The sequence below is a fragment of the Leopardus geoffroyi genome, chromosome D1 (assembly GCF_018350155.1).
Source record: "Leopardus geoffroyi isolate Oge1 chromosome D1, O.geoffroyi_Oge1_pat1.0, whole genome shotgun sequence".
NCBI lineage: Eukaryota > Metazoa > Chordata > Mammalia > Carnivora > Felidae > Leopardus > Leopardus geoffroyi.
This window is the reverse complement of record NC_059329.1, coordinates 16,690,009-16,713,026: the sequence shown is the minus strand read 5'-3', so window position 1 is coordinate 16,713,026 and position 23,018 is coordinate 16,690,009. Positions and strand designations below refer to the sequence as shown.

Below are 23,018 nucleotides of genomic sequence, written 5' to 3'. Positions count from 1 at the left end.
TGCTCCCAGCTCAGGAAGTTTATCTTCTCTCAGAAAATGTTTATCCTCACATTAAACAGAGACTGAAAGGAGCCAAGCCTCCCCGCGCTCAACTCCCCTAGGGTTGGGTGAAAGGGGGGGGGGGGGGGGGGCGGGGAGCTCTCCCCAGGCCTCCCAACTCCAAAATGGACGTGAAGAACTCCCCCACCATGCTGGGCATAGCCTGGGTGGGCCGCGCCACTAAGTCTGAGGCTAGCCACAAAGCCCCTTCAAGGTTCCCCTCCTCAGACCTCCAGAAGCCAGCCCCAGCCCCAGCCCCACCCCCAACCCAATGACTAACAAACCAGGGCTTGCCAGACCCACAATCAATTCAGCCTCTCAACCCCCAAAGAATGTGGTGGGGCCTCTTCTCAGTTTCTTCCCGACCTACCCTTTCTCCCTCTTCACCCCACCCCCCCTACCACCCAACGGCTTCTAGAAAGCTGCCCCTGGCATTATGCTCCTAGATTTAACATACAATTATGGGGGAGTGCCCCGCCCCCCTCTTGCTGGTCATGTGAGGGCAGATATGACCAGTGGGGACTGGGCTCAGGTCCTAGGCTTCAGCTCCCAGCTCTCCACCAGGAGGCCTCACAGCCACACCCCAGCCCACCACAGCCCCACACCATGCCAAGAGACACAAAGTCAAGGGCCAGTTCCTCCAGGGACCAGAGGGTAGACTGGACTCCAGACAGCAAGGACCCCAAATCCCTCCTGGGACGAGTGGCACCAGAGAAGCTGGGAAGCCATTCGCAACTCCTCCGTACTGGGACTTCATTCTGGCAAAAGTAGAAAAAGACGGGGAGGGCTTTTCCAAAGCCAGGTGTGTGAGAAGGCACAAATCGGGGGTGGATTCAGCCACCCTTGGCACGGGCTCTCCCCGAGGCACAGTACTCACATCCTATTATCTCTTCCCCCACCAGGTCCCCCCAGACCACAGTGACTCCAGCAGGACCAAAGGACCCTGCTGCAGCATCAGTCAACCTGACCAACTGCTCGCCCCTGTAAGGATGCACACAGAGGCTGTCAGAGCGGTCAACAGAACTTTATTCACTAGAAACTGGGCCACACAGACCCAGCAGGGAGCTGCATGCCCCTAGGCTGGCCCCTTCTGTATTTGGACCCTAGTCAAATGTGCACGGTCTGCCCTCCCCAGTGCCAGGGAGAGACAAACAGAAGGGGAATGCCAATGTTCTCTGTGATATGGGGAGTGAAAAGGGTAGGAGTAGAAATCTGGTTATCCCTCCTGAGGCTCCCAGTGGAGCTGGGGTGCCAGAGGGTATGTGGTCCCAAAGCCAGGTGCAGACACCCACCCTCCAAGGGGTAAACTCTTGATCCTAGCTCTTGGATCAGGTTGGGAGGGAGCCTCGTAAGATCAAGACAGGCAGAAGTGGTAGCTCTAAGGGCACCTGAGAGATACTATCCCCAAGGCTTACCAGGGCACGGGCGCTCTGGCTGAAAGCAAAGGTTCAAGATCATTCCAAGGCCCCTGAGTTGCCCAAACACCCAAATGACAGTGCTTTGTTGTGGCTGAAGCTGGGGAGGAAATGGGGAGGGGCCAGGGAGAGGACCTGCAAATCCCCAACAGAAAAACCAGAAGCACGGGGTGGGGAGCCCCAGAGGCTGGCATCTGGATGGGCCCTGGCAACCTGGAGGGGAGTCCACGGCAGTCTCGGGGCCTTGCATAGTGTGACACACTCACCACCTCCGGCGTCACAGGGACCCACAGGGTAAGGAAGAGCTGTTACCCTGCCCCACCCGGCTCATAAGTCTTCCAGAGTATCCTATCTCAATGTCCTGGATGTATGGCTTAGAGGCTTGGCATCACAGCCATGGGGGCAGGAGGGAAATCAGGCCGGAAACCGAGAGGTCGGGTGTTAAAGCTGTCCTAGCACAGGTGGCTTCATGGAGCACAGACGGGTGGGCCGACAGGGAAGGAGTCTTCAGAGGTAGACATTGAGGGTCTGCAGAATGCCCCGGCGGCAGAGTGGACAGTTGCGGTGGTAGATGGGGTGGCGCATCAGGATTTCAGTGCAAGCCTGGCACAGGCACAGGTGCCGACAGGGCAGCAGCAGCACCGTCTTGCTCTGGTCCTGGCAGATGACACACTTCTTCCGCTCCTCTTGCTCCTTGAGCAACTTCCATGGGTCTTGCCCAGCTACGGGCTCCTCCTCATTGAGCCTCTCCCGGCCGCGGGCAGCTGTTGCTCTGACCGTCCCGACCTCCTCCTCTTCTGCCTCTGATCTGGGCCCTGTTTCAGGAAGAGTGTCCTGTCGCCAGGTCCTGGCCGAGGGCGCCCTCCTCGGGCCACCCTGAGGAGCCCCGGGGGCCCCTCCCCGGTTCGGCCAGGTGGCCAGCTGCAGGCTGCGGCTCCAGACTCGGCGCCAGGCCTCCAAGTCCAGTGCCAGGCGAGATAGCCGCACGACATCTTCTCGCAGCCGGTGGTAGGATGGCCGGGCATGGAGCTGACTGAGTGCCCGGGTGGCCAGTCTCAGAGTGAGGTCCGGGTGCAACACGGTCACCATCACCGCCAGCACACAAGCCAGCAGCACCAGGCCGGTGACATTGACAAGCACGAAGCTGGCCAGGAGGCGGGCAGCTGACGCTAGGAGCTCCAGTGCTAGTTGGCAGGGGGTCCAGAGGAGGATGGCCATGGCCACAGCACTGCTGGAAATGTGGGCTAGAAAGGCAGCTACAACGTCCGTCATCCTCCACAGTGGCCCCATCACGGCATCCCACAGGGCCAGCATCAGGGAGAAAAGGTTCTGAGTGCCAATGAGACAGATGTTGACCAGACTGTTGATCACGTAGGCCACCAGGCTCATGGCAATGGCACAGATGTCACAGGCCTGGCGCAGCAAAGCATGGCCACTGGAGACCACGTTGAGGACACCCCGGTGCAGTATCTCCCGGCTCCTCAGTGCCCCGTGAGAGGCCAGGTGCCCCAGGAGCTTTAAGCTCTCCAGGCCAGAGCAGCAGCTGTACATCAGAGTACACAAGGCCTGCAAGCCCCCAAAGGTGAACCGGACCAAGGCTTCGATCAAGGCCAGCAGTGAAAGCAGGACTCCGCGGCCCAGGTGCAGAAGACTAGTCAGTACCGTGTGTGGCAGGTTGTAGATGAAGGCCAGGAGCCAGGCCAGAGAAGCCAGGAGGGAGGACACCAGCAGGAAGTTGAGATCCAACACCAAGGTCAGCAGGTCCAGCACAAGGCCCACCCCATTCACTATCAGGTACACAGCCTCCATGATAGGACTGTGGAGGTTAATCCAAAAGGAAGTCTGACTCCCGGTTGAGGAAGGTGTCAAGGTTAATAATATTTGGGGGCGTCGGAGATTAATTTGGAAGGGAAGTGAGGCAGTCTCCAAGCCAGGAAGAATCAAGAAACAGAGGAAGGAGTGGGTTAGAGCGAAGTGGAGTCTCAGTGGAGGGAAAGGAGACCAGGTGCTGGTCCAGGAGTCCCGGTTTTGAATGCGGCCCGTTTGGAAGGGAAGAGGCCAAACATCTCTAAAGTGGAGGTGAGCCCGGGCTGGAGGAGATATCTCAGCTTTGGAGGCCTGGTGGTGGCGAACCACGGCCGGGCAGTGGGTCAGACCGAGAGGAGACCGGGAACGGATGGGATCGGGCCGGGGCCGGGTGGGGGCGGCGCAGGCTGGGCGCGGGCTCGCGGCCCAGCTACGCAGAAACCGCTGTCCCCGCCCGGCCCCTGTCCTCGGGGCTCGCGGCTCTTTGCGTCCAAAGGGGCAGGGGGAAAGGGAGTCAGCTTCAGCAAACCCCAAACGCGGCCTCTATTCCGCTGGGCGCCGCCATCTTGTGTGCGAAAGGGTGGGGCAAAAAGCGTGACAAGGGGGGCGGGACGACGAATTCCGACCAATCTTGAGGAGCAACCGCAGGAAACATCCGGCACCCATTGGTCTGTTTGAACGGTGCCCGAACGTATTTACTTTCCAGAGGAAAGGGCGGGGACAGAATGAAGTCCCGCCCCTTTGAGGCGGTGATTGGTCAGTTGACGGGCAGAAGTGGAATATGCCCTCCTCCTAGTCCCGCCCCCTAACAGCAGGATTTTGGACTGGGCCAAATACGGGAGTTGTTCTTGCTCCTAGCCCTCGATTGTGAACTTTTTAGGTGCTGTTGACGGTTACTGCCTCTGGGCTGGACTCTGGGATTTTACCGCCTCCACATCCTCCTCAGACTCGCTGCCTCGTCCTCCTCTGTTCATTCATTCATTTAGTCTATCGTTTATTGAGCTCCTGCAGATACATTGGGGATACAAATAATGGTTAAGGGGGTGCCTTCTCTCAAGCCGTTCACGAGGGGAAACATTGTTGTTACAGGGCATTCCCAAGCTGCTATTCCAAACTGTTTCCTTTGGCGCCATCAGTTTTTCTCAGCATCTTTAGATTACCTGATTGTGATTATGAAAAGGAGGCCACAGACGAGAAATAGCTCACCCTCCTACACTAGCCCCTATTATTTGTTTACTAGAACATTGTAGTTAGGTATCTACACCTGGGCGGCTCCAGGTTCCTCAACGAGTTATCCTTTCCTTTAATATTCAAAATATATTTGAGTCCCCACCCCAAATATATTGAGAAGCCAAACCTGGTGTTCTCTACCAATGCCAAGAATACTTGGGGGTCTGTCTTATCCTTCCCCTGGTCACCATTGCTTTAATTTCCTGCTCGTTTGAATGCTTCATCTCCACTCTGGCCTGGACTCCTAAAAGTGTTTGTCCCCCTTCACCCTCCCAACCCGAAGCACTACCTGAATCCCTCATTCCCCAAAGCATCACTAATACAAAGCTGAGGTATACAGCAAGCCTTCACTGAGATGCGGGGTCCCAACAGGGTTACAGCATAGTGTGGAGCAGGGACTGCTGTTCCTACAACTCCACTGGTTTTGCTCCAGCCTCTCTCTCACACCTGTCAGGCCCCAACTTAATGTTTTCTCTGAGACATGTTTTTCCCTTCCTCTTCCTCTTCCTCTTCCTCTTCCTCTTCCTCTTGGGATTTCCCCTCCCTTTCTCTAGCCATCAGACTCCAACTTCCTATTTTGTTATTTGATTTTACAGAAGAGTCTGTCTCTATCCCCACAAAATGCTAATCTCTCTAAACAAGGGAGCATAAATAAAGATTTGGTTTAGCCTCCTGCTCAGATCATGGTCTGTTGTGATTGTTGTTACTGATGTTTTTATTGTCCGACTGTGCATTTTTTCCCCAATTTCAAATCTTGGAGAATACACCCACCTCCATTTCAAGATGTTTGATCTCCCCACCGGTAACCTGTTCTCTTCAGAAACCTTCCTTGTTCCGTGAACACTAACGTGTTCTTAATCTGTATTTCTGCAGCACGTCATACCAGTGACCATTTCCTCCACCTTTGGCCCCTGGACATTACACTCTCCTGTATTCTTTCATGGCCCCTTCTGTCTACATGATGATTTCCAATTCTGTGCCTTCAGCCTGAATCTCTTGCAAAGTTTAGGTTCCAAGTGCTTCCTAGACATAGACAGTGCCTGAATATCACAATGGTACTTCAAACTCACCATGTTTCAAACTCAGCAAACTTGCTGTGCCTACACTGTGTGCAATTAACCAGCCAGCTTTCAACACCAAGAAAGACATTCTTAGAATTGGCAGGATCCTCTAAAACGGTATTTCCATTCGTTTGGGACCAAAGCCTTCCCTCTGAGTGACCTGAGACTCGCCAAAGCCACTTAAATGAGTTATAACCTTTGACTCAACTGGCAGCCCAGCTGTGGGCAGGCAGAGGTTTTCTGTGTGGCCAAAATTCTTGTGATAAATGAATTGGAGTATTGCAAAATGCTCTCCGTTCTTCAGCTAGAAACAGCTGAAAATTACCGTGTGAACACAATGCAAAAGAAGTGCTGAGCTTCGGGGACGCCTGGGTTGGCTCAGCCAATTAAGCGTCCGACTTCGGCTCAGGTCATGACCTCATGGTTTGTGGGTTCAAGCCCTGTGTTGGCTCTGTGCTGACAGCTCAGAGCCTGGAAACTGCTTCGGATTCTGTGTCTCCCTCTCTCTCTGCCCCTCCCCTGCTCGTACTCTGTCTCTCTCAAAAATAAATAAACTTTTGGGGCGCCTGGGTGGCGCAGTCGGTTAAGCATCCGACTTCAGCCGGGTCACGATCTCGCGGTCTGTGAGTTCGAGCCCCGCGTCGGGCTCTGGGCTGATGGCTCAGAGCCTGGAGCCTGTTTCCGATTCTGTGTCTCCCTCTCTCTCTGCCCCTCCCCCGTTCATGCTCTGTCTCTCTCTGTCCCAAAAATAAATAAACGTTGAAAAAAATAAATAAATAAATAAATAAATAAATAAACTTTTAAAATATATATATATTAAAGAAGTGTTGGGCTTTGGTTAAGCCTTTGACTCTTGATTTCAGCTCAGGTCATGATCTCATGGTTTGCAAGTTTGAGCCCCACGTAGGGCCCTGCGCTGGCAGTGTGGAGCCTGCTTGAGATTCTCTCTCCCTTTCTCTCTGCCCCTCCCTGCTCGCTCTCTCTCTTAATAAATAAATAAATAAACTAAAAAAAATTTTTTTAAAGAAGTGCTGGGCTGGGGCGCCTGGGTGGCGCAGTCGGTTAAGCGTCCAACTTCAGCCAGGTCACGATCTCGCGGTCTGTGAGTTCGAGCCCCGCGTCAGGCTCTGGGCTGATGGCTCAGAGCCTGGAGCCTGTTTCCGATTCTGTGTCTCCCTCTCTCTCTGCCCCTCCCCCGTTCATGCTCTGTCTCTCTCTGTCCCAAAAATAAATAAAGGTTGAAAAAAAAAAATTAAAAAAAAAAAAAAAATAAAAAAAATAAAGAAGTGCTGGGCTGACACCCCCGTGGAGAAGCCGAGGCACGTCCTAGAGCTGAGAGGTTTTAAACCACTCCCCTTGAGGTGACCTTGGAAATGATCACTTGGTTTGGAGTCAAGTGGTATCTCTTACTAACTTGATAATGTTTCTTTTTCCTCCAGGACTGTGTTTCAGATAAGAGCGGGTTCAAACCCACAGTTGCCAAAGCGGGGGTCATCACCTGTTTGGAGGCTGGAGAAAGGAGACTGGAGAGAGTTGGCGGTAAGATCTTACACGGACATTAAGGAGGAAGTTCAAATTGCTTACTAGCATGAGTTGCAGTGATTGAGAAGAAAATCAGCCAGATCTGGAGAAAATTTAAGGCCTAGAGGCACATTCTATCCTTGTAGAATTTTATCACAGAAGTTGTAGTGGGGAGACCTGACCCCAAGGGGCCTCCTGGATCAACAACTCGCTTTCTGCTGTGGCGCTAACTGCGGGAGGGCTTTTGCTTTGCTAGGTGAGAGATGCGAGCTGCCATAATGAAAGGGGATTTTAAAGATGGGGTAAAACCATGAAAGAATGTCCAATTCAGGGGTCTTGTTTGTAATCTTGTGTGTCCTTTAACCCTCCCCTTCGGCTCCCCATCAAGCATTCGGTGTAATTTCTATTACTGCCGTGGCTTAGAGTTGGATTTTTTTTTTCCTTTCTGATCCAATTTTGCTTTTGACTTATACAAATCATTTACAGTGTCCCAAAATCCAAACTGTATAGAAAGGTACATTCATAGGTTTGTTTTCATTCTGCCCCCTCCACCCTGTTCCCTCCCAACACCAGCTAAGGGCCCCGCAAATCACAAACATACCAAAAAATGTTTTGCTTGGTCCATCAGGATCCAGGGCTTGGCATTGGCACAGCAGAACTCATAACCCTAAACATCAGCTCTGTTCATGACACCATTTGGGCCCAGGGAAGCCCTTTCCTGCATCTCTGAGGGGACTGTGTCCAAAAGCCACAAACAAAACTCCTGAATTTTTATGTGGGAGAGGATTCGAGCAGTTAGAATGCTTAGGTAAGAAAAGAAATACATTAATTAACTAGTCGAATCCTCATGCTTTTCTTCTTGTTCTAATTTGCGGTTCCAGAAGTACTCAGAAACTAATGCAATGGCTGAGGAACATCTGTAATGTCAACTCAGATAGTTTAAACGGTGCATATATGTACATCTAGGTGAAACATGCATACATATTTAATTGGTTGTAGCTCTGTTTTAATGGAAGGAAAAGACTGAAAAAAAGCACCTCGTAATTTTAGGCATTGATTTAAAAGATCGTTGAGGGCAAGTCAATGATGATGTGACTGACGTGGTTAGTAAAGGTAAACAAAGTTCCAGAAGCATTTTTTGTGCCATGTTCCCTGTAGGGCACAAAGGTGAACTTGTTTCTAGACCTGGCCTCAATTGCGCTGATCATGATGGCGTTCTTGGGAACAATAAAAAGATTATATACAATGTTTTGTGGTTCTGCCCAAAGATAAAACATCCTGAAAAGACACACATCACATTTGACTTCACTACCTCTCTGGGACACATGACGGGAACACAGGCTCAATGCTGTTAAACAAGTAGATTCGGGGCGCCTGGGTGACTCAGTTGGTTAAGTGTCCAGTTCTTGATTTCGGCTCAGGTCATGATCTCACAGTTCTCGAGTTCAAGCCCCACGTGGGGCTCGGTGTTGACAGCGTGAATCCTGCTTGGGATTCTCTCTCCCCACCCCTCCCCCCTCTCAAAAATAAATAAATGTTTACAAATAATAATAATAATAATAATAATAATAATAATAATATTAACAGGGGCACCTGAGTGGCTCAATCGGTTAAGCGTCCGACTTCGGCTCAGGTCATGATCTCACAGTTCGTGAGTTCGAGCCCCGTGTCGGGCCCTGTGCCGACAGCTCGGCGCCCGGAGCCTGCTTCGGATTCTGTGTCTCCCTCTCTCTCTGCCCCTCCCCTGCTCATGCTCCGTCTCTCTCTGTCTCAAAAATAAATAAAACTTTAAAAAAATTAATAATAATATTGACAAAAGTTTAACCAAGAAAATCTAAGTTTATTTGACTATTTTACTTTGTTTATAATTGATGAGGCAATACTAATATATTATTATTATTATTATTATCATTAACTGAAGTCCATAGTTTCCATTAGTGTTGACTCTTTGTATGGGATTTGACAAATGTATGAGGCCATATACATACACCATTCAGTGTTATCTGGAATATTTTCATTGCCCTAAAAATCCCCACATTCCGCCTATTCATCCCTTCCCTGCCTCTCCCCATCCCCAACCCCTGGCCATCGCTAAATTTTTTTCCTCCTCCCCCTAGCAACACTAATATTTTTTTTAACTTAAAAAAAATGTTTATTTATTTATTTTGAGAGAGAGAGTGCACGTATGCACGCAAGCAGGGGAGGAGCAGAGAGAGAAGGAGAGAGAGAACCCCAAGCAGGCTCCATGCCATCAGGGCAGAGCTTGATGCGGGGCTCGGACTCACCAACTCGTGAGATCACGACCTGAGCCGAGATCAAGAGTCCACGCTTACCCGACTGAGCCATCTAAACCCCCCCAAACCCCACCGTCACTAATATTTTTATGGTCTCCATAGTTTTGCCTTTCCCAGGATGTCATGTCATTGGACTCTTATAGTACGTAGCCTTTCCAAATTAGCATCGTGCTAATATGCTATGTATTCACAATATGTATTCAGGGTTCTTCCATGGCTTTTTGTGACATGATAGCTCATTTCTTTTTATCCCTTACCTACGAGTTTGTTTATCCATTGTCCTGTTGGAGGCCATCTTGGTTGCTTCCAGTTTGGCCAATTATGAATACAGCTGCCGTAAACATCCACATGCAGGTTTTTGTCGGACATAAGTTTTCAGCTCACTTGGGTAAATACGAAGAAGAACGATTGCTTGATTGTTTGGTAAAGAGTATGTTTAGCTTTGTAGGAAGCTGCCAAACGATCTTAGGAAGTGGCCGTACCACTGTGCATTCCCGTCAGCACTGAGTGAGAGCTCCTGTTGCAACACAGCCTCACCAGCATTCGTGTTACCCACCGGTGTCCTCAAATTTAGCCCTTCTAACGGATGCGTAGGAGCCCCTTGTTGTTGTTCTTCTTCTTTTAAATTTTTTAGTGTTTATTTATTTTTGAGAGAGAGAAACACACACGGAGTGTGAGCGGGGGAGGGGCAGAGAGAGAGGGAGACACAGAATCCGAAGCAGGCTCCAGGCGCTGAGTTGTCAGCACAGAGCCCGACGCGGGGCTGGAACCCACAAACTGTGAGATCATGACCTGAGCCGAGGTCGGATGCTTAACCGACTGAGCCACCCAGGCAGCCTGCACCTTGTTGTTTCAATTTGCAATTCCCCAGTGACAACTGATGTTGACATCTTTTCATATGGGTATTTGCTATCTGTATATCTTTTTTTTATTTAAAATTTTTTATTATTGAAATATAGTTGACATACAATGTTACATTAGTTTTACATGTACAAGATAGTGATTCAACAATTAATACATTATGTAATGCTCACAACAGTGTTACCATCTGTCACTGGATGTTACTATATTATTATTGACTATATTCCCTATGCTGTATTTTTCATCCCCTTGACCTATTTATTTTATTTATTTATTTTTTTAATTTTATTTTTTATTTTTTAAAATGTACATCCAAGGGGCGCCTGGGTGGCGCAGTCGGTTAAGCGTCCGACTTCACCCAGGTCATGATCTCGCGGTCCGTGAGTTCGAGCCCCGCGTCGGGCTCTGGGCTGATGGCTCAGAGCCTGGAGGCTGTTTCCAATTCTGTGTCTCCCTCTCTCTGCCCCTCCCCCGTTCATGCTCTGTCTCTCTCTGTCCCAAAAATAAATAAAACGTTGAAAAAAATTTTTTTAATAAAAAAAAATAAAATGTACATCCAAATTAGTTAGCATATAGTGCAACAAATGATTTCAGGAGTAGATTCCTTAATGCCCCTGACCCATTTAGCCCATCCCCCTCCCATAACCCCTCCCGTAACCCTCTGTTTGTTCTCCATATTTATGAGTCTCTTCTGTTTTGTCCCCCTCCCTGTTTTTATATTAGTTTTATTTCCCTTCCCTTATGTTCATCTGTTTTGTCTCTTAAAATCCTCATATGAGTGAAGTCATATGATTTTTGTCTTTCTCTGACTAATTTCACTTACCATAATACCCTCCAGTTCCATCCACATAGTTGCAAATGGCAAGATTTCCTTCTTTTTGATTGCCGAGTAATACTCCATTGTATATATATATATACCACATCTTCTTTATCCATTCATCCATCAATGGACATTTGGGCTCTTTCCATACTTTGGCTATTGTTGATGGTGCTGCTATAAACATGGGGGTGCATGTGTCCCTTCAAAACAGCACACCTGTATCCCGTGGATAAATGCCTAGTAGTGTAATCGCTGGGTCGTAGGGGAGTTCTATTTTTAATTTTTTGAGAAAACTCCATACTGTTTTCCAGAGTGGCTGCACCAGCTTGCATTCCCATGTGTATCTTTTCTGATGAGGTGTCTGTTAAGTTCTTTGTATATTTTAAAAAAATTTTTTAACGTTTATTCATTTTTTGAGAGACAAAGTGTGAGCGGGGGGTTTGCAGAGAGAGAGGGAGACACAGAATCTGAAGCAGGTTCCAGGCTCCCAGCTGACAGCACAGAGCCCTATGGGGGGCTCGAACTCACAAACTGTGAGATCGTGACCTGAGCCGAAGTCAGATGACTGAGCCACCCAGGCGCCCCCTAGTTCTTTGTATATTTTAGATGCTAGGTTTTTTTTTTTTTTTTTTTTTAATCTTTATTTATTTTTGAGAGAGAGACAGACAGACAGAATGCAAGCAGGGGAGGGGCAGAGAGAGAGGGAGACACAGAATCTGAAGCAGGCTCCAGGCTCTGAGCTGTCCCCACAGAGCCCTATTTGGGGCTTGAACTGACAGACCGGGAGATCATGACCTGAGCCGAAGCCGGACACTTAACTGACTCAGCCACCCAGGGGCCCCATTAGATGCCAGTTCTTTATCAGATGTATGTTTTGCAAATATTTTCTCCCAGTCCGTGGTTTGTCTCTTCAGTCTCTCAACGGTGCCTTCCACAAAACAGGAATCTTCAATTTTAAGTCCAACTTGTCAATTTTCTCTTTCATAGTCACGCCAAACCCAAGATCGTTTCGATTTTCTCCTATGTTATCTAGTAGTTTTAAAGGTTTGCATTTTACATTGAGGTCTATGAGATTAATTTTTGTGAAACATGCAAGGTTTGTGTCTAGATTAATTCTTTTGCATGTGCTTGTCTAGTAGTGTTTTACTTCCCAAAGGATTAACTAACTTCTTTTAAATTCTAAAATACTTTCTAAATCTAAGGGAGCTCTATTCTAATAAACTTGTAAGGAAACAAACGTGACAGAACACCCTGTTAGCAAGGTTCTGGGGAAACAGGCACTCTTATACATTGCTGGTAAGAAAGCAAGACATTACCAAGCCAATGGGAGGAGGGCAGTATCTATAATACCTACATGTACATTATTACGAAACTACAATAATCAAGACAGGGTAGTAATGGCATAAGACAGAAATTCATACAGACCAATAAAGAGAGAGCCCAGAAGTAAACTCTTGCATACTTGGTCATATGATCTTCAGCAAGAGGGCTAAAACCACTCAGTGGGGGAAAGGACGGTCTTTTCAACAAATGATGTTGGGAAAACTGGATATCCACATGCAAAAGCATGAATTTAGACCCTTATCTTACACCATTTACAAAAGTTAACCGAAAATGGAATAAAGACCTAAACGTAAGACCCAAACCTATGAAATTCCTAGGAGAAAACATAGATGAAAAGTTTCATGACATTGAACTTGGCAGTGACTTCTTGGATCTGACATGAAAAGCATAAACAAAACAGAAAAATTAAACAAATCATACTACATCGAATGTGGAGGCTCTTATGCATCAAGCAATACAATCAACAGAGTAGGGAGCAAGTCTATCAAGCAGGGGACAGATAGTATTTGCAGGCCATGTATCTAATGGGGGTTGGTGTCTGGAGAGTTCCTCCCAGTCAATAGCAGAAAATCACATAGAGGAGGATTGTGTGGGAGACCTGAATGGACATTTCTCCAAGGATGATGTGCATTTGGCCAGCAGGTATATGGGGGGATGCTTGGCATCTCTGGTCATCAGAAAGGTTACCAGTAGGGACACCTGGGTGGCTCAGTTGGTTGAGCGTCCGACTTTGGCTCAGGTCATGATCTCACGGTCCGTGAGTTCGAGCCCTGCGTCGGGCTCTGTGCTGACAGCTCAGAGCCTGGAGCCTGCTTCGGATTCTTTGTCTCCCTCTCTCTCTGCCCCTCCCCCGCTCATGCTCCGTCTCTCTCTTTGTCAAAAATAAATAAACATTAAAATCAAAATTTTTTAAAGGAAAAGAAAGGTTACTAGTAGGGCTCAGGTGGGGTGTTCCCTTCTACCCAGTGGGTTGGCTACTATGAAGGAAACAGAAAATAGCAGGTGTTGGCAAAGATGTGGAGAGGTTGGATCCCTTGCGCACTGTTAGTTGGATTGTGGAGTGGTGCAGCAGGATAGAAAACAGTACGGAGGTTCATCAAAAACTTCAAAATAGGGGCGCCTGGGTGGCGCAGTCGGTTGAGCGTCCGACTTCAGCCAGGTCACGATCTCGCGGTCCGGGAGTTCGAGCCCCGCGTCGGGCTCTGGGCTGACGGCTCAGAGCCTGGAGCCTGTTTCCGATTCTGTGTCTCCCTCTCTCTGCCCCTCCCCCGTTCATGCTCTGTCTCTCTCTGTCCCAAAAATAAATAAACGTTGAAAAAAAAAAAAACTTCAAAATAGAACTACCCTATGATTCAACAACCCCACTTCTGGGAATATATGCAAAAGAACCGAAAGCAGGGTCTCAAAGAGATTTGGCACACCCAGGGTCATAGCAGGGCTATTCACAACAACCAAGACGTAGAAGCATCCCAAGTGTCCGTTGACAAAAAAAAATGTACAAACAAAATGGGGTCTATGCATACAACGGAATCTCATCCAACCATAAAAACAAATGAAATTCTGATACATGCTATAACATGAATGAAACGCGAAAACATTATGCTAAGCGAGAGAAGTCAATCACAAACGGGTGATACTGGGGGCGCCTGGGTGGTTCAGTGTGTCAAGCATCCAACTCTTGACTTCGGCACAGGTCATGATCCTGTGGTTCGTGGGTTCGAGCCCCACGTTGGGCTGTGTGCTGACAGCGCGGAGCCTGCTTGGGATCCTCTGTCTCCTCGTTCTCTGCCCCTCCCCCACTTGTGCTCTCTCTCTCTCTCTCTCTCTCTCTGTCTCAAAAAAAAAAAAAGGATAAATACTGTATGAGTCCACTTATATAGGTATCTAAAGTAGTCACATTTATAGAAACAGAAAGTATAACAATGATTAATGGAGCCTAAGTGGGAGAGGGAAAGGGGAAGTTTTTGTTTAATGGATATAAAGCTTCAATTTTTCAAGATTAAAAAAAGTTCTGGAGATCTATTTCACAACAGGATATACTTACCCCTACTGAACTGTACAGTTAATAATGGTTAAGATGGTAGAGTTTATGTTATGTGTGAGGTTTTTTTTTACCATAATTAAAAAAAGAAAACAAAGCAAAAAAAAAAAACCGATATATGCATTTACCCTTTGACCCAGCAATCCACTTCCATGAATGTACTGTTAAGACGATTTCTTTATTTTTATTTTATTTTATTTTTCAAGAGAGAGGGAACACACGCAAGTTGGGGAAGGGCAGAGGGAGACGGAGAGGGAGAATCTCAAGCAGGACCCACACCTGGTGCAGAGCCCAATGTGGGGCGCAATCTCATGGCCCTGATATCATGACCTGAGCCAAAATCAAGAGTCAGATGCTTCACTGAGGCAGCTTAACCGACTGAGGCACACAGGTGTCCTGGACACTTTCAACAAAGTAAAAATTAGTGTAACATTATCTGTAATTGCAAAATATTGGAAATTATCCACAAGTCCAAACAGGAGATTGTTTGACAAAACTGTAGTAAGTAAATCAATGGCATGCAGTGCAGCTGTTTAAAAAAAGGCGGCGGGGAGAGGGGGAGCCTCCAGCTGTCTCAGTAGAGCATGCAACTCTTTTTTTTTTCTTTAATTTATTTATTGTTTAATTTACGTCCAAGTTAGTTAGCATCTAATGCATATAGTGCAACAACAACTTCAGAAGGAGATTCCTTAATGCCCCTGACCCATTTAGCCCCTCCCCCCTCCCACACCCCCTCCAGCAACCCTCTGTCTGTTCTCTATATTTGAGTCTCTTATGTTTTTGTCCCCCTCCCGGTTTTTGTATTCTTTTTGCTTCCCTTCCCTTGTGTTCATCTGTTTTGTATCTTAAAGTCCTCACATGAGTGAAGTCATATGATATTTGTCTTTCTCTGACTAATTTCGCTTAGCATAATACCCTCTAGTTCCATCCGTGTAGTTGCAAATGGCAAGATTTCGTTCTTTTTGATTGCCGAGTAATACTCCATTGTATATATACCACATCTTTTTTTTTTTAATCTTTTTTAATGTTTATTTATTTTTGAGACAGAGAGAGACAGAGCATGAATGGGGGAGGGGCAGAGAGAGAGGGAGACACAGAATCTGAAGCAGGCTCCAGGCTCTGAGCTGTCAGCACAGAGCCCGACGCAGGGCTCGAACTCACGGACCGTGAGATCATGACCTGAGCCAAAGTCGGACGCTTAACCGACTGAGCCACCCAGGTGCCCCAATATACCACATCTTTATCCACTCATCCATCGATGGACATTTGGCTATTTCCATACTTTCCATACTTTGGCTGTTGTTGATAGTGCTGCTGTAAACATTGGGGTGCATGTGTCCCTTCGAAACAGCACACCTGTATCCCTTGGATAAATACCTAGTAGTGCAATTGCTGGTTCGTAGGATAGTTCTATTTTTAATTTTTTGAGGAACCTCCATACTGTTTTCCAGAGTGGCCGCCCCAGTCTGCATTCCCACCAGCAGTGCCAAAGAGATCCTCTTTCTCCGCATCCTCGCCAACATCGATTGTTGCCTGAGTTGTTAATATTAGCCATTCTGACAGGTGTGAGGTGGTAGGTATCTCGTTGTGGTTTTGATGTGTATTTCCCTGATGATGAGTGATGTGGAGCATTTTTTCATGTGTCGGTTGGCCATCTGGATATCTTCTTTGGAGAAGTGTCTATTCATGTCTTTTGCCCCTTTCTTCGCAGATTATTTGTTTTTTGGGTGTTGAGTTTGATAAGTTATTTATAGATTTTAGATACTAACTTTTTATCTAATATGTCATTTGCAAATATCTTCTCCCAGTCCGTCGGTTGCCTTTTAGTTTTGCTGACTGTTTCCTTCACTGGGCAGAACTTTTTATTTTGATGCGGTCCCAATAGTTCATTTTCGCTTTGGTTTTCCTTGCCTCCAGAGACGTGTTGAGTAAGAAGTTGCTGCCGCCAAGGTCAGAGAGGTTTTTGCCTGCTTTCGCCTTGAGGATTTTGATGGCTTCCTGTCTTACATTGAGGTCTTTCATCCATTTTCAGTTTCTTTTTGTGTCTGGTGTAAGAAAGTGGTCCAGGTTCATTTTTCCGCATGTCGCTGTCCAGTTTTCCCAGCACCACTTGCTGAAGAGACTGTCTTTATTCCATTGGATATTCTTCCCTGCTTTGTCAAAGATTAGTTGGCCATACGTTTGTGGGTCCATTTCTGGGTTCTCTATCCTGTCCCATTGATTTGAGTATCTGTTTTTGTGCCAGTATCATACTGTCTAGATGATTACAGCTTTGTAATATGTGTTAAAGTCTGGGAGTGTGATTCTTCCAGCTTCAGTTTTCTTTTTCAAGATTGCTTTGACTATTTGGGGTCTTTTCTGGTTCCATACAAATTTTAAGATTATTTGTTCTAGCTCTGTGAAGAATGCTGGTGTTATTTTTATAGGGATTGCAAGCATGCAACTCTTAATCTCAGGGTCATGAGTTCAAGCCCCATGTCGGGCATGGAGCCTATTTAAAGATAAATAAATAAATAAATAAATAAATAAATAAGGAATAAGGAAGATCTGTATAACTTAGAGTGATTTCCAGCTTACAAGTGAAAAAGAAGCAAAGTGCAAAATGTTGTAGTATGATACCTTTTGTGTAAGAAATAGGGGGAAATAAGGGAATATATATATCTGCTTATTTTTGAAAAAATAAAAACATAGAAAAGTTAAACCAGAAAAACAATAAGGTGAATTATTTACAAGAGGTAGAAGAATGGGGTGGAAGGGGAGGTGGTGCCACTAAAAAGTTAGTATACTTTTTGCATAATTTTGACTTTTGAAAGCATGCGAATGCTCTACACATTTAAAAAATTAAATTAAATCAATAAAAATACTAAAAAAAAAAAAAAATCTCCCAAACTGAATGCAAACAGAAACAAATGAACCCAACTGTATTTCATATGAACAACATAACCATCCAGAAAGGAGAGGAGTAAGAACTAACTGTAGACCCTCAGCCTGAGGCGGAAGGACACCTCTTGAACTATTGTTATTAGCTTTGCTTTTTGTAGCACCATGGGTATAGCGATTCTGAAATATTGCTGGGGGCCAGAGTCCTTTGGAAAAAGGGAGCCGTAAATATGGAATGCAGGAAGGCAAGGTAGAATCCCATGGAGTTGGGTCAGAATTGGAAGTCACCACCATGAACCCATGCTTCCATATGTGTGTGTGTGTGTGTGTGTGTGTGTGTGTGTGTGTGTGTGTATGTGTGTGTGTGTGTATATATACACACACATACATATACGTATACATATATATTACATATTAGATTGGATATGTATTATATATAATAGATGTTAGATTAGATGTATTATATGTGTATTATTTTATGTATAGATATTTTATATATGTATTATGTAGATCATATGTAAATGATACCTACAGATTTTTCCCCCTAGCTCTGTCTACTGAAAGGGCCAAGAAACAGTAACATCCCCATAGCAAGGGGGCATACCTAATGCCCAGGTCTTGGTTTCTAACTACCATTCTGCACTAAAAGGAATTGAGATTCCTTGAAAAATGGTTGATTACAGGGCTGGGGCAGAGAACAAGGTAAATTTGGTGTGCCAGAAAGAAAGCATTGCCAAAAATTATGGTGAACGGGGGCGGGGGGGGGGGGCGATGTCAAAGAACACAAGAGTCAGCTCAAAGGTAGCCAGATCTGGGCTAATTTCAACATCAAAATAAATAAGGACAGGGGCGCCTGGGTGGCTGAGTTAGTTGGGCGACTGACTTCGGTTCGGGTCATGATCTCACAGTTCGTGGATTCGAGCCCCGCATCAGGCCCTGTGCTGACAGCTCAGAGCCTGGAACCTGCTTCCGATTCTGTGTCTCCCTCTCTCTGCACCTCCCCTGCTCGTGCTCTCTCTCTCTCTCTGACTCTCAAAAAATAAATAAATGTTAATAAAAAAAATTTAGAAAAAAAAATTAATTAATTAATTAAGGACAGTAATGGAATAAAGCCCATTGAATAAAATAGGAATCCATGAGTCCAAACTGACACACTAGATAAATAAATGAGGAAGGAGAGCTCTTCTCTGCAATGCAATGCTCACTGATACACAAGGAGAGAGGCTGAAGGTAGAAAATCACCATTTCCAAACTATCATAGCAAAAATTGAAAATTGTTCAGGCCAGAACCACCAAAGGATATTAACGTACAGATTACTTACATAATATCCCAGCCTGGGTGCATATCCATAATTTGAGCACCAGGATACATCAGACGAATCCAAATTGACAAATAGGAAGGACAAAGCCTGGGAATCACTGCAGGTGAAAGGAGAATAATGAGGCCCAAGGACTAAATGCCATGGAGAGTTCTGAACTGCATCCTGGAGCGGGTACACAATTGTTACAATGGACATTATTGAGACTCTTGTCAAACTGGAATATGGAGTATGGATTAGACATGTCTTGTATCAACTTGAATCTTTTAAATTGGATAACCGTTCTGTGGTTATATAAGAGAATAGTCTTCTTGGGGTGCCTGGCTGGCTCAGTGGGAGGAGCATGTGACTCGATCTCAGGGTTGTGAGTTTGAGCCCCATGACGGGTGAGAGATTATTAAAAAATAAATAAATAGGGGCGACTGGGTGGCTCACTTGGTTAAGCGTCCAACTTCGACTCAGGCCACGATCTCGCGGTCCGTGAGTTCAAGCCCCGCGTCGGGCTCTGGGCTGATGGCTCGGAGCCTGGAGCCTGCTTCCGATTCTGTGTCTCCCTCTCTCTCTGACCCTCCCCTGTTCATGCTCTGTCTCTCTCTGTCCCAAAAATAAATAAACGTTAAAAAAAAATAAATAAAAAAACATGCCTTCAAGAAAAATAGCTGTATTTGAAGACAGTCTAAAAGGGTAGTTGGGGGGCGCCTGGGTGGCGCAGTCGGTTAAGCGTCTGACTTCAGCCAGGTCACGATCTCACGGTCCGTGAGTTTGAGCCCCGCGTCGGGCTCTGGGCTGATGGCTCGGAGCCTGGAGCCTGCTTCCGATTCTGTGTCTCCCTCTCTCTCTGCCCCTCCCCCGTTCATGCTCTGTCTCTGTCTCAAAAATAAATAAACGTTAAAAAAAATTAAATTAAAATAAATAAATAAACTGTAAAAAAAAGAGAGAGAATAGCCTTCATAGGAAATAGTGAAGTATTCAGGGACCTCAGAGCATGATGTATGCAATCTACTCTTATGAGTCGTAAGAAAAATAATTATATATATGTATATACACTGTACCAAATACAATTTTAAATTAAAATTTCCTGGGGCTGGGGCGTCTGCAGTCGGTTAAGTGTCCAACTCTTGATATCACCTCAGGTCATGATCTCACAGTTCATGGGATTGAGCCCTGCATCAGGGTCTGTACTGACAGTTTGGAGCCTGTTTGGGATTCTCTCTCGTGCTCTCTCTCTCTCTGCCCCTCCTCCACTTGCGCTCATTCTCTCCCTCTCTCTCTCAAAGTAAATAATCAAACATTTAAAATTTTTTTAAAAAATTTCTGGGGCGCCTGGCTGACTCAGGAGGTAAAGTGTACAACTCTTGATCTCTGAGTTGTGACTTTGAGCCCCACATTGGGTGTAGAGATTACTAAAAAAAAATAAAAATAAATTATTAAAAATTTTAATTTAGAGGGGCATCCAACTTCAGCTCAGGTCATGATCTCATGGTCCGTGAGTTCGAGCCCCTAGTCGGGCTCTGTGCTGGCAGCTCGGAGCCTGGAGCCTGCTTCGGATTCTGTGTCTCCCTCTTTCTCTCTCTGCCCCTCCCCCACTCACACTCTGTCTCTGAAAAATAAATAAACATTAAAAAAGGTTTTTTTAATTAAAAAAAATACACTCTGAAAAGCAGTATGTTGCTATATTTCTTCAAATCTCTCCTCAATTGAGATTGTAACTTGATCTTGGCCAGAAGTCTCTGTATAGACATTGGTTTGGGGAATATTTGCATGTGAATCTTTTCCTTTATGGTCATGCAAACATTTTTTATTTCCTTGTTACAGTTTCCACATGTATACATTTCACTTTATTCTGAAATAACGTCATACATTCATAAAGTTGCAAGCATAGCAGAAGTAGAGTCCTTGTATACTCTTCACTTAGTGTCACAGGGTATTAACATTTTATCACATTTTTCACTTTTTTTATTTTCTGAATTAAAAATTTTTTAGTTTAATGTTTATTTTTGAGAGAGAGAGAGAGAGAGGGAGAGACAGAGCGCATGGGGGAGGGGCAGAGAGAGAGGGAGAGAGAGGATCAGAAGCAGGCTCTGTCCTGACAGCAGAGAGCCTGATGCGGGGCTTGAACTCACGAACCCTGAGATCATGACCTGAGCCGAAGTTGGAAGCTTAACAGCCTGAGCCACCCAGGCACCCCTAAATTTTTTTAAATGTTTGTTTATTTTTGAGAAAGAGAGAGAAAGCATGCGGTGGGGGGGTGCGGGGGCAGAGAGAGGGAGAGAGAGAGGATACCAAGGAGGCTCTTCACTCGTCAGCACAGAGCCCGATGCGGGGCTCAAACTCACGAACCCTGAGATCATGACCTGAGCTGAAGTCGGACAGTTAAGCGACCGATTTTTTTAAATAAAAAATAAACAAATATTTTCTGGGATAAAATATTTATTATATGTAACTCCTGTATCAGATTTGAACGTGACGTAAAATTTATGAGCCAATTCTGAATCAAAGCACCGGTTTATTTTTTTTTATTTTTTTTGGGGGGGGGACAGAGAGAGACAGAGCATGAGCGGGGGAGGGGCAGAGAGAGAGGGAGACACAGAATCGGAAACAGGCTCCAGGCTCTGAGCCATCAGCCCAGAGCCCGACGCGGGGCTCGAACTCACGGACCGCGAGATCGTGACCTGGCTGAAGTCGGACGCTTAACCGACTGCGCCACCCAGGCGCCCCGGAACTAATTTTTTAAAACATCTAAGAACAACAGTCATTCAAGAAAGGTCAATTAGTTTAGCATTACTGGCAACAGAATCTGCATCATGAGAACATTTTTATTATAACAACACAATTAGGGATTTTGCCTAAATTAAGGCAGACATTAATTTCATGGGATAAATAGATAATAGTTTATGAGTTGTGTATGACTGTATTATTCCATCCAAACACTGCAGGCCCGTCGTGAGAATACCCAGGCACGGGCAATGATAAATAATTAAGTTAATTTATGGGGTGTCTGGCTAGCTCAGTCGGTGGAGCATGTGACTCTTGAATTCAGGGCTGTGAGTTTGAGCTCCACGTTGGATGTAGAGTATTTTAAGTGTATATTTTAAGTAACTAAAAATAAAATCTTTGGGAGGTGCCGGGGTGGCTCAGTTGGTTAAGCGTTTGACTTCGGCTCAGGTCATCATCTCATGGTTGGTGAGTTCCAGCCCCACATCAGGGTCTCCGCTGTCAGCACAGACCCCGAGTTGGATCCTCTGTCTCCCCTTTCTCTCTGCCCCTCCCCCACTCATTCTCTCTCTCTCTCTCTCTCTCTCTCATTCTCTTTCTCTCTCTCAAATAAAAAAAATTATAAAAAATAAAATCTTTGGGGCACCTGGATGGTTCAGTGGGTTGAATGTCCAACTCTTGATTTCAACCCAGGTCATTATCCCAGCGTCATGGAATCAAGCCCTGCTTCTCCGTGCTGAGAATCCCTGGGTTCCCTCTCTCCCTCCCTCTGCCCCTCTCCCCCACTTGCTCTATCTAAAATAAAGTAAGGGGTGCCTGGGTGGCTGGATTTGTTAAGTGTCTAACTCTTGGTTTCAGCTCAGGTCCTGATCTCAAGGTTCACGAGTTGGAGCCCCCACATCAGACTCTGCGTGCTGACAGTGTAGAGCCTCCTTGGGATTCTCTCTCCTGGGCCCTCCTGTGCTCTCACGTGCTTTCTCTCTCTCTCTCAAAATAAAGAAACTTAAAAAAATAAATAAAATGAAAAATAAAACAATCTTTTTTTTTTTTAGAGAGAGAGGGCACAAGTGAGCAAGGGACAGAGAGAGAGGGGGAGAGAGAGAGAGAGAGAGAGAGAGAGAGAGAGAGAAGGAGGGCTCACCCAAAGCAGGGCTCAAGCTCACCGGATGTGGGACCTGAATTCACGAACTGTGAGAACATGACCTGAGCTGAAGTCCGATGCTTGACGAATGAGCCACCCAGGTGCCCCCCAAAAATAAAATCTAAAAAAAAAAAAAAGACAAAAAACCTTAAGTTAGTTTACCTTGAATATTTTCTTGACTTTAAGTCATACAAAAACCACAGCTTTACCTATTTTTTAATTTTGTCATTAGAAAGTGTATTTGTCAAGGTAAGAGGGTAAAGCATATTTTATAGTTAGCTTCCAAATAACTCAAATATTTCGATATACGATATGTGAGCCTTCGTTTGTACTCTGACCTGGCCCCACAAATACTGGGGGTGGGCCTGTGCCTTCCATCCCTCTGCAGGTAATGATTTTTATTTGGTTTTGGTCCTTTCACCATTTCTATTTGAAAGTATAAATATAGAGGTGTAATGTATAAAATGTTCACCCGCTTTTTTTTTTAAGTTTTATTTATTCATTTTGAGAAAGAGAGAGAGCATGAGCAGG

At 45.9% G+C, this 23,018-nt stretch overlaps 1 protein-coding gene across 1 annotated transcript; it reads right to left on the bottom strand.

Annotated features, from left to right (window-relative positions):
* Positions 1–1,047: 1,047 nt before the first annotated feature.
* RNF26 (ring finger protein 26) lies at positions 1,048–3,853 on the bottom strand. Its single transcript, XM_045483154.1, has 2 exons — positions 3,735–3,853; positions 1,048–3,648 (listed from the first exon to the last, which is right to left on the bottom strand). The coding sequence occupies exon 2, from the start codon at positions 3,261–3,263 to the stop codon at positions 1,962–1,964; it is 1,302 nt and encodes a 433-aa protein (XP_045339110.1). The 5' UTR covers positions 3,264–3,648; positions 3,735–3,853; the 3' UTR covers positions 1,048–1,961.
* Positions 3,854–23,018: the final 19,165 nt, after the last annotated feature.